At 52.3% G+C, this 12,741-nt stretch overlaps 2 protein-coding genes across 8 annotated transcripts in view; one reads left to right on the top strand and one right to left on the bottom strand.

Annotated features, from left to right (window-relative positions):
• Nucleotides 1–630: 630 nt before the first annotated feature.
• On the bottom strand, nucleotides 631–12,237 carry SLITRK3 (SLIT and NTRK like family member 3). 2 transcript variants are annotated; one of them, XR_014587908.1, is made up of 3 exons: nucleotides 9,904–12,237; nucleotides 3,936–6,959; nucleotides 631–1,591 (listed from the first exon to the last, which is right to left on the bottom strand). XR_014587908.1 is itself a non-coding variant. In XM_083847948.1 (2 exons), exons 1-2 carry the CDS (start codon nucleotides 9,967–9,969, stop codon nucleotides 4,140–4,142), a joined length of 2,886 nt encoding a protein of 961 aa, XP_083704074.1. In that variant the 5' UTR covers nucleotides 9,970–12,237; the 3' UTR covers nucleotides 3,301–4,139. The 2 variants fall into 2 exon arrangements, 1 of the variants encoding a protein (XP_083704074.1); XM_083847948.1 differs by lacking the exon at nucleotides 631–1,591 and having other exon boundaries at nucleotides 3,301–6,959.
• LOC310903899 (uncharacterized protein) overlaps nucleotides 9,320–12,741 on the top strand; it is a gene marked incomplete at its 5' end in the record, with an annotated part of 39,894 nt that continues 36,472 nt past the window's right edge. For 4 of the 6 annotated variants that reach the window (XR_014587909.1, XR_014587910.1, XR_014587911.1 and 1 more), the window contains one exon: nucleotides 9,320–9,747. Coding sequence is in view for 1 of the 6 variants with exons in the window: in XM_083847949.1 (XP_083704075.1) it covers nucleotides 9,320–9,747 (428 nt within the window). The remainder of the gene's footprint in view (nucleotides 9,748–12,741) is intronic. The other 2 variants (XR_014587912.1, XR_014587913.1) reach the window with 1 other exon arrangement.

The following is a 12,741-nucleotide window of genomic DNA, read 5'->3' as shown; positions in this document are numbered from 1 at the left end:
CTAAAGTAGAAGTAGCATAGCACTCATGAGTTGCTGCTTGCATACTTTAGTGTTTCAGAAATGTAGAACATTGCATATTGATATTATGTAGAGACCTGTCTGTCGTGTTGCTCTAAATGTTTATAGCAGAGAAAATGAGTTGGCCATAAATGCACATTTCTTGCTTAAAACCAAATCAGCAGTGATGATATGCACAAAAGTGTCATTTTTTGTTGTTTTGTTTTGTTTTTTCTGGAAGGGTCTCTGACAACATCTTGAGTTACCACAGCTTAACTCACATCCACTGAATCTAATAATAAACCTCTTTGTAGTATTCACCTGACTAAAGCAGTCCAGTTCCTGGTGTGCTGTGACAGACTTTCAGAGATGGCAAGTGTTCTGGAAGTCAGATTATTATTTATACCATAAAAATTAACATCACTATTGATGCAACCCAGGGATCCACAAAGCATTGTCCAAGCCTCAAGCAAATCTTTTAACCCAGGTAAAATATTACTTTTACATCTATGACAATATCAAGGAAGTACAAAAGAGCACCGAACACCACCACTATCTATTCCCATGTATGCAGCCATTATCAGCTAGGACTGGGACTTACCTGGACTTGTTTCTTTTCCACCTGTAGGAAGAATTTCAGTATAAACAATGAGTGAATAAGCCAAGCACATGGTGAAAGATTTACACAAAGGTTCTGAGCACTGCCACATGCTGAACTGCTGAAGCTGATACCAGCTACTTATACAATAATGAAATAAGCTAAAAAATGTATTTATTTATTTGAAATAGTATCCCATCAAACAGCTCCAATGTGAATGTGGATCATTGACTTTATTTGGTTCCTTCCCAATATTATTAATGCTACCAATAACACTGCTGATAATGAGAATAATCCCTATTAATTAGGAGTAACCCAGGTCGCAGCATGTAAATAGTCACCCGTCACAGACCAGAGATGATGGATCCACTTTCGTTTCCTGCAGTGGAAAGTAATGCTACCACCCACTCAGCCTCAGCTCAACACAATGAAATAGCAAAATAGAAGTCATCATAATATACATTAGATATCACAGTTAAGTATTGTCAATATTTCCAGAGGCAACTATCCCCAAATGATTCCAGTGAATTCCCAGTACACAAGGAAAAGAAAGTTTCCTACACAAGGAAAGAAAAATAACTCAATGTAAGCCAAAATTATCTCTTTTAATACAAAATTCCATTCTCATAGAACAAATTTATTTCCACTGAATAAATAGATTTCTCACCATTCACGGGTGAGATTGCTACCTATAGTTATGTTGAAATTCTCTTGCCTTTCTTCAGTTTAATTAAAATATAAACATTATTTGCAACTGGCTTTACTATATTTGGATACAAGTATGAACACTTGGGGTTTGATGACATTGCCAAATGTACACAGCACCACTCTCACTAGGGGTTGTACTTTAACCTGGTTTGTATAGCTCCACGTGTTACTTGCATGTACGCTTATCAATGCAATTCTGATTATCATATTATAATGATTATCATAAGAAAGATCTGGCCTTTGCACTTTGATGTTTATTTTTTAACAGGTCCGTGCTCTTCCACTGTCCTTTAAATAAATAAAAAAAAAAAATAAATAAAAAAATCAATGGTAACAACAATGAAGAAGAAAGGAGAAAAAAAAAAAAAAAAAAGAAAAGAAAGAAAAGAGAACCCCATGCCCAGCAGACTAGAGATGAATTGCAGCAGTAATAAAACACTATCAGCTCAGTAGAGGAATTTGGGAACTTCAAATGTATAACATTTCTTTAGCAAAGCTATGGAGCCAATGATAGATTTACAGACATTTGGAGCTGCCTCTCCACCCCAAAGCACATACAGCTACTCCCAGTGCTTGGGACCCTAATGTCACACCCAGCTGCCTCTCCAAGACAGATAGACCAAAAAGCCTGCAATAAGCATACTTGGTGAAGCTGTAAAGGGGACACTTGGGGTGAAAACAAGCGTCCATGGTTTTATCTCCGGTATATGCATTGTGCTGGGTGGGACAAAACTGCTCCCACCAGGCCGGAGGGACAGCTGGATGAGAGGTGACACCACGCTCCACTGCCCCGCGCCAAGAAGGTGACTGAGCCTTGTCCCCTGAACAGCACCCAGAAAAAAAATGCCCTAAGGGGGAAACCTTTTTAACGCAGATGGGGGTGAAAAAAAAAAATCACAAATATAAATTTATTGTTATTATGGATAAATTATCATACCTGCTGCTCCGTTAAGACAAACGATACCTATAGATATATATTCGATCTTTCGCTATAAAACTCTATATCTGAAGACCTTCAGGACAGTGCTCGGTGACAGGGGATGCCGGCAGTGGGCTGTCCCCCCCGCAGCCCCCCCGGCCCCGGTGCAATGCCCCCGGGGGCTCCGGTTTAGGGCCCCGGGGGCTGCGCTCGGCTGGGCCGGGGCCGGGCGGGCAGCGCTGGGGCTGCGGCGCCACCTGGCGGAGGATGAGGAGCGGAGCCGCCGCTGCCGCCCGGCCGACCCCGGGGACCGAGGCCAAGATACCACCGGGACCTTCCCTCCCCTCCTTTTGGTCTCACTCCGGTTCCAGCGCGGAGCAAACAAACGGCCGCGCCAGGGCAGGCAGACCCCCGGCCGCGGGGAGGTGGCTGGAGCTTTACGCATCCCTTCCCAGAGACATTCAACTATTTTTTCCAAAATTGAAAAGCGCTTTAATGCCCCCTCCCATCCCCCTTTGACTGCTCGCTTCGCATTTAGAAGGAGCCCCAGCAGTGCCCCTGCGAGAGGGCACTGGTTTGAGATGCAAGGGAACTGCCGTAAGTACAGTGCGGCGTGGGAATACGGATTGCAAATCGGATTTGTAAAAGTCTCGGGTGGTATCTTGGCAAGAGAAGCTGTACAGGTGTTGGTTTTTTTTTTCTCTGTTAACATCACAGTGCATCGAACTGTTATCAATAAAATAGCTTTCAAGGTTAAGGTGGGAGAAGGAAATCTCAGTAGGGGGAAGCTGACGTTTAAGGTTCAAGCTTTGTATTCCTATATATATATATATGTGGATATATATATATATATATGCATGTTTTTTCAAAACTTTTTATTAGGAAAGCTATACCAGACGCATCACTGTACAATGATTAAACATTACCTTTACAATTTATATTCACTTGAAATTACAGAATAAATATATGCACATTGTTGTACCTCTCGTGTGTGTGCGTGTGTGTGCATGTATGTGTGTATGAGAGAAAACATTAAAAGTGCTTCCTACAAAGCTGTTAGTGACAGGTGCCCAGTAGCTTTTTTTTTTTTTTCTCCTTTTTTTTTATTTTCCTGCATATTTGCATGTTGCTTTTATTTAGGAAAGTGCGGATGTCCTCCAAAAAACCATGGCGTCATGATGAAGTGTCACTGAGCATCCCCTAGGTGTGTGCGCCACGTGGTTACATCCTTTGGGCTGCTCGGCTCCGGGTGGCTTCCCCCGGCGCCCGGGATTCCCTGCGCGGCGGCGGGCGCTGCGCGGAGAGGCCGGGCTGCCGCGGGGTGGCGGGGATGCGGGTGGGTGCGTGTGCGTGCGAGGGAGGGAGAGAGACAAGAGTGAGACATTCGAGCAAGACCCTCCCCTCCCTTCCCTCTTGCAGTTTCCAGGCATGCAGCAAACCTCTCTCGTTTGCTTCTTTGCATTTTTTTTTTTTTTAAATAAATGTACAGAATCTGTGCCATGATGGGCAAGAAGAAAGCAAGCCACAAAATGCCATCTTCCCTCCCCCTCCCCTCCAAGGGAAAATATAGAGGAAGTTTACTGCAACGGAAAAAAAGAAAAAAGAAAAAAAAAAAAAGAAAGAAAGAAAGAAAAAAAAGAGACACACATGGAATTTACTTAACCAGGATCAATACAAAGATCCCCGATAATAATAATAATAATAATAATATACCTTAGACATGGCACAGTCAAAGTCTCAGTTTCAGTATAAAAAATAATGATTGATTAACATCTGCTGGCAAAAGTCTGCGAAGGCACTTCGTCGATTACTGCTCTGAGGCCGGCCCTGCCCGCAGCGCGCACAGCTGGCGGGCAGAGCGCGCAGCTGGAGCCTCCCCTCGCATGCGGCGGTGCCGGGCGGGCGGCGGGGCGGCGGTCAGAACCGGTACGTGGTCTTCTCCAGGACTTCGAGGTAATCCGGCTTGGTTTGGAGTTTGGCCCTTAACTCGAGGTATTCGCTTGTGGGGGTTTGGTGCTCTGAGAAGCCCTTGCCGGCCGCGAAGAGAAGGGTTTCTTTGAGCCTGGCGTCCTGCTGGAGGTCCGGGTATTGCATGCCAGGGGGGTGCACGTGCAGTTCCTTCAGCTTGGGCACGGTGCCGTACAGGCAGTCCACGAAGCCCACGGCGCAGGGGGGCGGGCGGTCGCGGTCCCGGGGGGCTCCGCCCGCCGCCGCCGCCGCCGCCCCCGGCCCCCCGGCGCCGGCCGCCAGCCCTCCGCCCGCGGGATGCTGCGGGTGGGCGGCCACGATGGTGTTGAGCTGCGAGCTGGACACGGCCAGGCTCCACTCCTGCTCCTTCTCCAGCAAGGTGCGGTAGTTGGTGCCCGGCTCCGGGCCGGGGGGCGCGGCGGCGAAACGCTCTCCGGCGCCCCGCAGCAGCTCGGCCGCCTCCCCCCCGCCGCCCCCCGCCGCCGCCTCGTCCTCCTCGTCGTCCTCCCGCGGCTTGTAGATGGGGTTGTTGCACATCTGGGTCACCGGGTGCGGGATGTAGTCGTAGACGTGGCCCGCCGGGGGCGCCTTCTCCGGGGAGCGCTCCCCGCCGCCGCCCTCCTGGAAGCCCCCCGGGCCGCCCAGCTCCGCCGCCTCCGCCCGGGGCCCGCGGAACGGCCGCTTCCTCCGGCGGCGCCTCAGCACGAAGGCGAAGAGCCCGGCGGCCAGCAGCACGGCCGAGAAGAAGAGGACCAGCAGGCTGAGGATGAGCACGGAGAGCGGCACGGCGGCGGCGGGCGGCGGCAGCTCGTAGGCGGCCGCGCCGGTGGCGGAGGGCGGCGGGGGGGCGGCGGCGGCCGGGGGCGAGGCGGCGGCAGCGGCGGCGGCGGCGGCGGGGGGGCGCAGGGCGGCGGGGCAGAGCGCCCCCAGCTCAAGGGAGCGCAGGTCGCGGCGAGCCAAGCGCTCGGGGCTGGCGCACAACACGTCGCCCACCACGCTGACCGAGCTGAGCGCCTCGAGCCACTGCTTGAGGGGCACCAGGTCGCAGGTGCAGTCCCAGGGGTTGAGCTTCAGGTCGATCTGCACGATGGCGTGCAGGTGCTCCAGCACCCCGGCCACCGGCAGCGCCAAGAAGTGGTTGTTGCGCAGGTTGAGGCGGGCCAGCGAGGTGCCGGCGAAGGCGTCGGTGGGCAGGGTGCGGAGCAGGTTGTCGTTGAGGAAGAGCAGCTTCAGGTTGGGCATGAGGCTGAAGGCCGCCGGCTGGATTTCCCTGATCAGGTTGTACTCGAAGTACAGGTAATGCAAACTCTGCAGGCCCCGGAACATGCCCGGGGTGAGCCGCTCGATGTCGTTGCCGTTCAGGTAGAGGCTCTTGAGATTGGGCAGGTTGATAAAGGCCCCGTCCTGCACGTAGGAGATGCGGTTGTTCCCCAGGTGCAAGAGATCCAAAGAGGAAAAATTCCAGAAATCGGAGCGGTAGATTTTCTGGATCAAATTCCCGCTCAGGTAGAGCTTCTTGGCATTCAGGGGCCTGGGCAGGAGCTCGGAGATGTTGTGAAACCCTCGCTCCTTGCAGTTGACCGTCAGGCCCAGGTCGTTGATGTGCAAACTGCAGGAGCAGCCGGTAGGGCAGATGATGGGGATCGGGGGCCTGGTTTGGTAGGCGGCCACGGGCGGCTGGTTTGGCCCGGGGTACAGGCCGCGGGGGGTTGGGGGAGGCCGGGGTGCCCTGGGCTGCTTGGTGGGCTTGGGCTGCTTGTTGGACGTTTTGTACTCAACGGAGGAAGCGGTGAAATGGAAGGAGGACAGCATGGAGGACGGCTTCGTAGGCCACGCGTTCTCCTTGCTGGACGACAGCTGAGGGATGCCCAGGCTGGCTTCCACCTCGGAGTCGGACAGCATGGGGCAGAGCTTACTTCTTTTGATTTCCCGCAGGTCCTTCCCATGGAAGTGGAAGGGGGTCTCACAGGTGATGTCCCCCACCAGGGCGGTGTAGGGGATGCGCTCCAGCCAGCTCTTCAGCTGCACGATCTCACACGTACAGTTCCACGGGTTCTCCTCCAGCTGAATCTCCATCAGGCTCCTGCCAATATGGTCCAACATCCCACGGTACGAAAGGACTTTTAACCTGTTCCCACGCAAGTCCAAGTGGGTTAAGGACACGGACTTAAATAGGTTGGTGGGAAGCATGGGGATCAGATTGTCATTTAGGATAAGGACCCTCAATTTACTTAGGTTTCGAAATGCCCCGCTTTCAATCCGCTTAATGACATTGTAATCTGCCTGCAGATATTCCAGACTTTCCAAACCCAGGAAAGTGTCGTTTCTGAAAATGTCCAATTTGTTTTCGTGCAAATACAACCTCTTCAGAACTCGGAGCCCATTAAAAGCCCCCGTCTGAATGTCCTGCAGTGCATTGTTCCCAAGGTTAATAGACACAGCATTGTTCAAATGAAGAAAACTGTTGGTGTACAATTTCCTCATGGAATTCCTCTGCAGATAAAGTTTAAAAGGTCTCGACCATGACTCTGTTATCTGACTAATATTTATAAATCCTTTGTTGTCGCAATGTATATGGAAAATGCTCTCCTTCACTTCACAGTAACATGGATCAAAGCAGGGTTCATCAAGTTCCTCCGAGTCCTCTATCAAGGGAATTGGTGTAGTCCATGCTAGAGCAATTGTGCTTAGAAGAATTATCCACAACATCCTTCCTTTATGAAGCGTCTCTGCCGAGGAAGGTTTCATCATTTGTTGACGTTTACAAAACTGCAACGGGAAAAAAAATGCAGATTTTCAGTATTTCTCTCCTGCCCCGCTCCTTTTACCAAGCCCCTACCTGCTAGACTTGTGTTAGACTCCTGGAAAGTTCAGCAACTGTTGGGTAGACGTTCACAATAAACTCTAGGGCTGTCGGTTGTGCGAGCCTTGCCCTGATTTATACTTAAGAGATGTTAAAGGGTTTAATCACGCGATATCAGCTTCCCTCATCTCCCTCCGCCCCCCGTTTTGGTAAATGCCACCTATAAAGAGGACAGCACATGCAGACCATACAACGATAGGAGCACACAGGCAGAACGTGTTGCGTCTTTGCGTGTTTTCCGCCATAGGACCAGCGTTCAGAACTGCATGTATTTCATACTTGTTTGCAGTTTTGGCTTTATAGCCATCGTAGCCCGTGTCGACTACAGGGGGGAAATCTCGTAGCAGTGGGCAGATTTCTCCAGTGTCACACTACATCTTTTATACATGCAAACTCCCAAAGTTATTGAATTTCAGTCCTTGAATCTCTCTCCCTGCCAGCTCGATATTATTCCATATGTAAGTTCAAAGGAATGTGCAAGGTTTCCTAATGTCCCTGAGAAAACAGTTCCCTTCAGAAGCCACCACAACGTCTTTAAAAGAGTAAACGGTTAACAATCCTGATTTAAAAGAAAACATTCCCCTTTCAAACACACAGATGAATTAATGGAATGGTATATTATCAGATAAATACATACCACATATTAGTCATTTTAGCTGATTAAAGCATTTAGAGATGATTAATCTTTCTAAAGCACATGCCCATGCGATCAGCAGATCTAAAGGGAAGTGACAGCTAAAGAGGCACCTAGGATTGAAACGCTCAGCCTGCCTTGGATTAGGGTATTCTGCGCCCCCAGGACCAAGCAGGAGACCCGGTTAAAAAGATGAAAGTGGAAGAAAAAATACCTTGACACTTACCAGCCGATAAATTATCTATCCTACTATATACGTTTCCGAATGAAGACACGGTTCTTCTCCAATCAGATGAAAATAATACTGTACTAATGAGATGCAGCTCCTTCAACATATGGTTTCACCCTTCCTTTCACCAGATATTTCAAATGTATGGGCATGGAGAAATGCTAAGGATGGTAATAATAACGGCGGTGATGCAGCCTTCCTTGAATCACTGAAATGCCCATTAGAATTATTCGGAGCGATCATTGCTTTCGGTCTTAATCTCTCAATAGAAATGGTCCTTTTTCCCTTCCACGCATAAGAACTGGAAAATTTTGACCCCCATCCACAAACTTAAGAGCAGAAAGATGCATTTAGGGGAGAGAAATGCGAAAGGAAAAGAAATCCTTAGGATCAACTTGCGAATGAAACCCTCCCCTGTGGGAAAGAGGTGGTTGAAAGCATGAAAAGAGAAATACCCCCTGCAATTAAAGCCAGCATCTAATTGGGAAGAAGGGAGAGAGATGAGAGCTATATTGCAGTATCAGTCTCTCTGTCTCCTTTGCAAAATATTAGCCACTTAAGTTCTTTCTCTTCTGCAAGGGCTGTAATAAAAAAAAATAAATAAAGAGGGTTATTATATCTTCTTTTGGGGAGAGGGGGTGTCTTTGACCCTACGTGGAAACAAAAGGATCCAGAAAGCTTGTACTTACCGGTTTGCAGGAGAGATTTTAGCACATCGTTCCAAAAAAAAAAAAAAAAAGGGAAAAAAAAAAAAGAAAAAAGGGGGGAAGGGGGGAAAAAGCTCGAGTTTAAAGATTGCTGGTTTCTCTCTGTCTCTCCCTCTCTGTCTCTCTCCCTCTCTCTACTCCTGCTGAAGCTGAGGCAAAAAGGAAAAAAAAAAAAAAAAAAAAAAGAAGCAAGGCTGAGACGTGCTGGGAATGCAATGAGCCCCTCAATGATCTTCTTTAGGATGCAGAGCTGCTGTTTGGCACACTCAATGGAGGAGGGAGGAGAGGGGCTGCTGCAGGCTCCAGCGCCGCCGCCGCCGCCTTCTCCGGGCACCGGCAGCGCGGAGCGGGAGGGCTGGGGCGCGGCGGAGGATCTCGGGCTTCTCTCCTGCTCCCTGTGTGTGTGTGTGTGTGTGGTGCTGTTGTTGCCCTGGATCAGGCTTTTCCACGTCATGAAAATGAGCTTCAAGAAGGGGAACAAATGAAGGGGGCGCGCTTGGCACCAGGTCGGGGGCGCGCATTTGGGAAGCCCTGACTATACATTTTTTTTTTCCCCTGCCTTTTTTTTTAAATTTTTTTTTTAGAGAGGGAAGGAGGGGGCTGGTTGGCGGAGAGGAAGGGAAGTGGGAAACGAGCAGATGGGGGAGGAAAAAAAAAAAAAAGGCAAGAAGAAGCAGAGAGGAAAAAGCCGCCGGGATGGGTCACAATTCGCATCCCTCCCCCACCACCTCTTCTAACAAAAAAAAAAAAAATCCAACTCCGGAGGGAATCAGAGATGCCCTGACTGCAAGCGCCAGCCTCGCAGCCTTGCAGCGGCGGGTCCGGGTGTCCCGGGGTCTCTGGGTCCCTGGGTCCCGGGGTCCCGGCTCCCCGCACCGCGCCCCCTCCGGGCCGTGCCGGTGCCGAACCTCGCCCGAGCCTCGCAGCCTCTCCGGGATCCAGCAGCCTCCTCCCTCCCGGCCGGGAGGCAAAGCCCCAAACCCTCGGGGAGGACACCCGGCGCCTTTCGCATCCTCCCTCCGCCGCCGCGGAGTTTGCGCGGAGGCGGAGGGCGGCCGCGCCCGCGGAGGGCAGCGCTGCCGGCCGGCATCTCTCCCCCCCCCACCCCGGGGAGCCGCAGGAAGGTAACGGGGCTGCGGGGAGGGGAGGGGGGGAGCGATCCGCGGAGGATGCGCGGAGGGGCGCGCAGCTTGCGCGGGTTCCCCCTCGGCTGAAAGTTGGATGGCGAAGCCCCCCCCCCCCCCCCCTCGCCTAGGGGTGTCGCACCCCCGGCATCCCACCTGCGGCCAGGGCAGCATCGCGGCCCCGCGTTGCCTCCGCGGCCCTCCGCAGCCGCGCATCCCCATCCTCGGGCAGGCTCCGGTTCCCCCTCAACCCCAAGTCCCCTTTCCCCGGGGCGGCTCGGCCGGGGGGAGACTTAACTGCGACCGCGGCTCGGCAGCACAAAGTTGACGGGCGAAGCTGCGGGGGTCGGGGGGAGCGCCCGGGGGGGCCGCCGCCTCCTCCCGGCTCTCTCGGCGGGCAGGGGCGCTGCCTCCGCGGCCGGGCCCCATGCTCCACAGGCTCCCGAGCTCTCCTTCAGCGGTGCGGCACGGGCGCTCCGCACCCTCCTAATTAAAGCGCAGCATCATCCCCCCGCCGAGGCGGGCGGCACGCACCCGGCACCCCCTTTGGAATTAAATGGGGGGGGGGGGGAGACCGGGAAGGGCGAAAGGGCAAATCGTAGCGGCTTGGGCTTGTGCCGAGCTCGCAGGGGGGCTCCAGCAGCAACTCAGAGCCGTGAGAGACGAACTGTGTGTCCCCCCCCCCCCACCTCCAGCACCCCCCTTTGCTCCCCGCCGTGTTTGGGGACCTTGCGCTGCCGCTACCCCGCAACTTTCCCCAAATGCCACCGGAAGGGGCTCGTCCTCCCCCCACGTCGGGGCTGCCGCCTTCAAGTTTCGCCGCTGGGCTGGCGACGGGAGGACGGGGGGGGGGCGCCGGGGGGGATGGCCCCGTGCATGCAAACCGGCGGGTGCTGAGGGGGTGGCACTGGCCGGGGGGTGCCCCCGCCTTGTGCCCGGCTGTCCCTGCATGTGAGCAGCCCCCCCTAACCCCCCCGGCACACCCTCGGGGCCGCAGGAGGGGCATCCCCCCCCCCATCCACACACACACACGGCACCGCGATGCTCCCTGCGGGCGTGCGGAGGGAGGAGCAGGAGCTGGGAGCTCGCCCAGAGGTGCTGGCCCTTCCCGGCGCTGCTCGGCTTGAAAACCCCGTGTCCCACGGTGTGTCCCCCCCCCCAGCCCAAAGTCAGCAGTCGCCCTGGCCGCCCCCCTCCCCAAAGCAGCTCCCAGCCTCGGCCCTTTTTGCTGCCACCAGCTGCTGGGAGCAGGCTCGGCAGATTGGCAGCAGCTCCGGCTCAGGGTACGGCGGGCTGATGCAACCGAGACTGGGACGTCACTCGGTTATTAATAATAATAATTAGTATTGGCAAGCGAGCTGTTTCCTTGCCAAACCCGTCCTGGAGCCGTGGAGTCAGGGGAGATGCGTGTCAGCCGGGTGAGGGGCTGGCAGGTGCCCTCCCGCCTGCCTCTTCCCAGCCTTGGTTGTAATTACTGAATGCACCTTTTCCCCGACGGCTTGCAAAAAATAAATAAATAAATAAAATAAAAAAATAAAAAATAAGGGAGAGAAAAACCCCGGACAACTTTTGTGACAAATTAGACAAGGATACTTGAACAATTATTGTGCCTTTACGAACGTATCATTACAGCATTACATTTCCACTGGAGGCGACCATTCCCCCCACTGCAGTCATTGTAACGCAGTCATTTAATGCTTCATTCAATCTGCAGTGTAAACCAACTCGTTCCTTTTCTAATAGAAGTGGCAATGTTTGAGAGAAGGAGGGAGTTTTCTACCAAAGTTCTGCCTGTCCAGAAAGAAATATTCTGATCTTTAATAGCCTCTTCTGTCTCGAGCAATCCATGGTAAGGGCGAAAGCAATAAATAGTGCAAGGACGAGGGAAACTCTGTTGTAATTATTATAGATGGGAGCTGCTTTCTGGCTCTCTGTATTTTGCTAAAGCCAGGGAGCATTTTAGAGGTTCTGGATCTGAGCGCTGTGAGGATTTAGGGGCAGGCAGCGCCTGGGTTCTGGCTGCGGTTCTGCCTAGGGGTCTGGAGAAGCCTGCACAGCCAGGACTGGGCTTCAAATCCCCTGGGCAGGGGGATGCGTGGGAGCCTGGGCTTGGGACCAGAGCTGCGAGACACCAGCAGGCTGCCGTGCTGCTTAATCCAAGCCTCGTGCACTTGTTTCAGAGAGTAGGGTGCTCTGGGAGAGCAGGCCCTGGGCTGCAGGGGGCTTCCCATGGGGCAGAGCCAGCCCCCGCCTCTGGGGACCTTCATAGCATCCCTGAGTCTGAGGGAAGGCCGGAAAGTCAGTGGGGCTGGGGAAAATGCAGAGCAGAGAGTGGTCCTGCATGGAAATGTTCATGGCTGCAGAGGCTGAAGGGGCAGACTTCGGATAACGCCACTTGTCTGCCTGGTGTTCAAGCCTGGCGAAGGCTTAAAATTCCTTCCCTGGTCTGGAGATCCCCCTTGTGTCCTCATGAGACTCCATTTGTCTGGTGTGTCAAGATAAATGTATTTAAAATTGAGATCTCCTCTCTTTTCTTTCTTTCTTCCTCTTCTTTTTATTTTCTTTTTTTTTCTTTCTTTTTTTTTTTAAGAACCTTTCAAAAGTTCTTGTTTTTCTATATTATACATTGCTTAAACTGAACGACTTTAGTGTCTTTGAAAATGTTGACAGAGGAAAATCTGAACAGAGAATCTTCTCTGCATACCAGTCAATGAAACAATTCATGAGGCTTAGCTTCTTCTTTTCCCTCTCGACTACTTAGTTCATTTACCAAACCGAAAGGGAAACAAAATTACTGGTGGAATTTACCTACAGTCCTGGCTTGGAAGAGAACTTTTCTGTTGAACCCTGCATGATAGTATCCCAGTTTTTTGGAGAGAATTACAACCTCTCAGCCTACCATACCAACAGTTGAGGCCCATGCCCAGAGGACCTGAGTTCAACACAGGGCTCGGTCCTGTGCCCTCCAGTCAGCACAAAGGGGCTGCTGCCTGT

The sequence above is a fragment of the Anser anser genome (assembly GCF_964211835.1).
Source record: "Anser anser genome assembly, chromosome: 9".
NCBI lineage: Eukaryota > Metazoa > Chordata > Aves > Anseriformes > Anatidae > Anser > Anser anser.
Note: the sequence above shows the minus strand (reverse complement) of the source record. Positions and strands in the feature narration are given on the sequence as shown.

Bases quoted from the DNA above. Each gene is read 5' to 3' on its own strand.
- SLITRK3 (XM_083847948.1), bottom strand. From the start codon at position 9,969: ATGGGGATGCGCGGCTGCGGAGGGCCGCGGAGGCAACGCGGGGCCGCG. The intron at 6,960-9,903 runs GTGGGATGCCGG...TTCCCGTTGCAG, and splicing joins CGATGCTGCCCTGGCCGCAG to TTTTGTAAACGTCAACAAAT.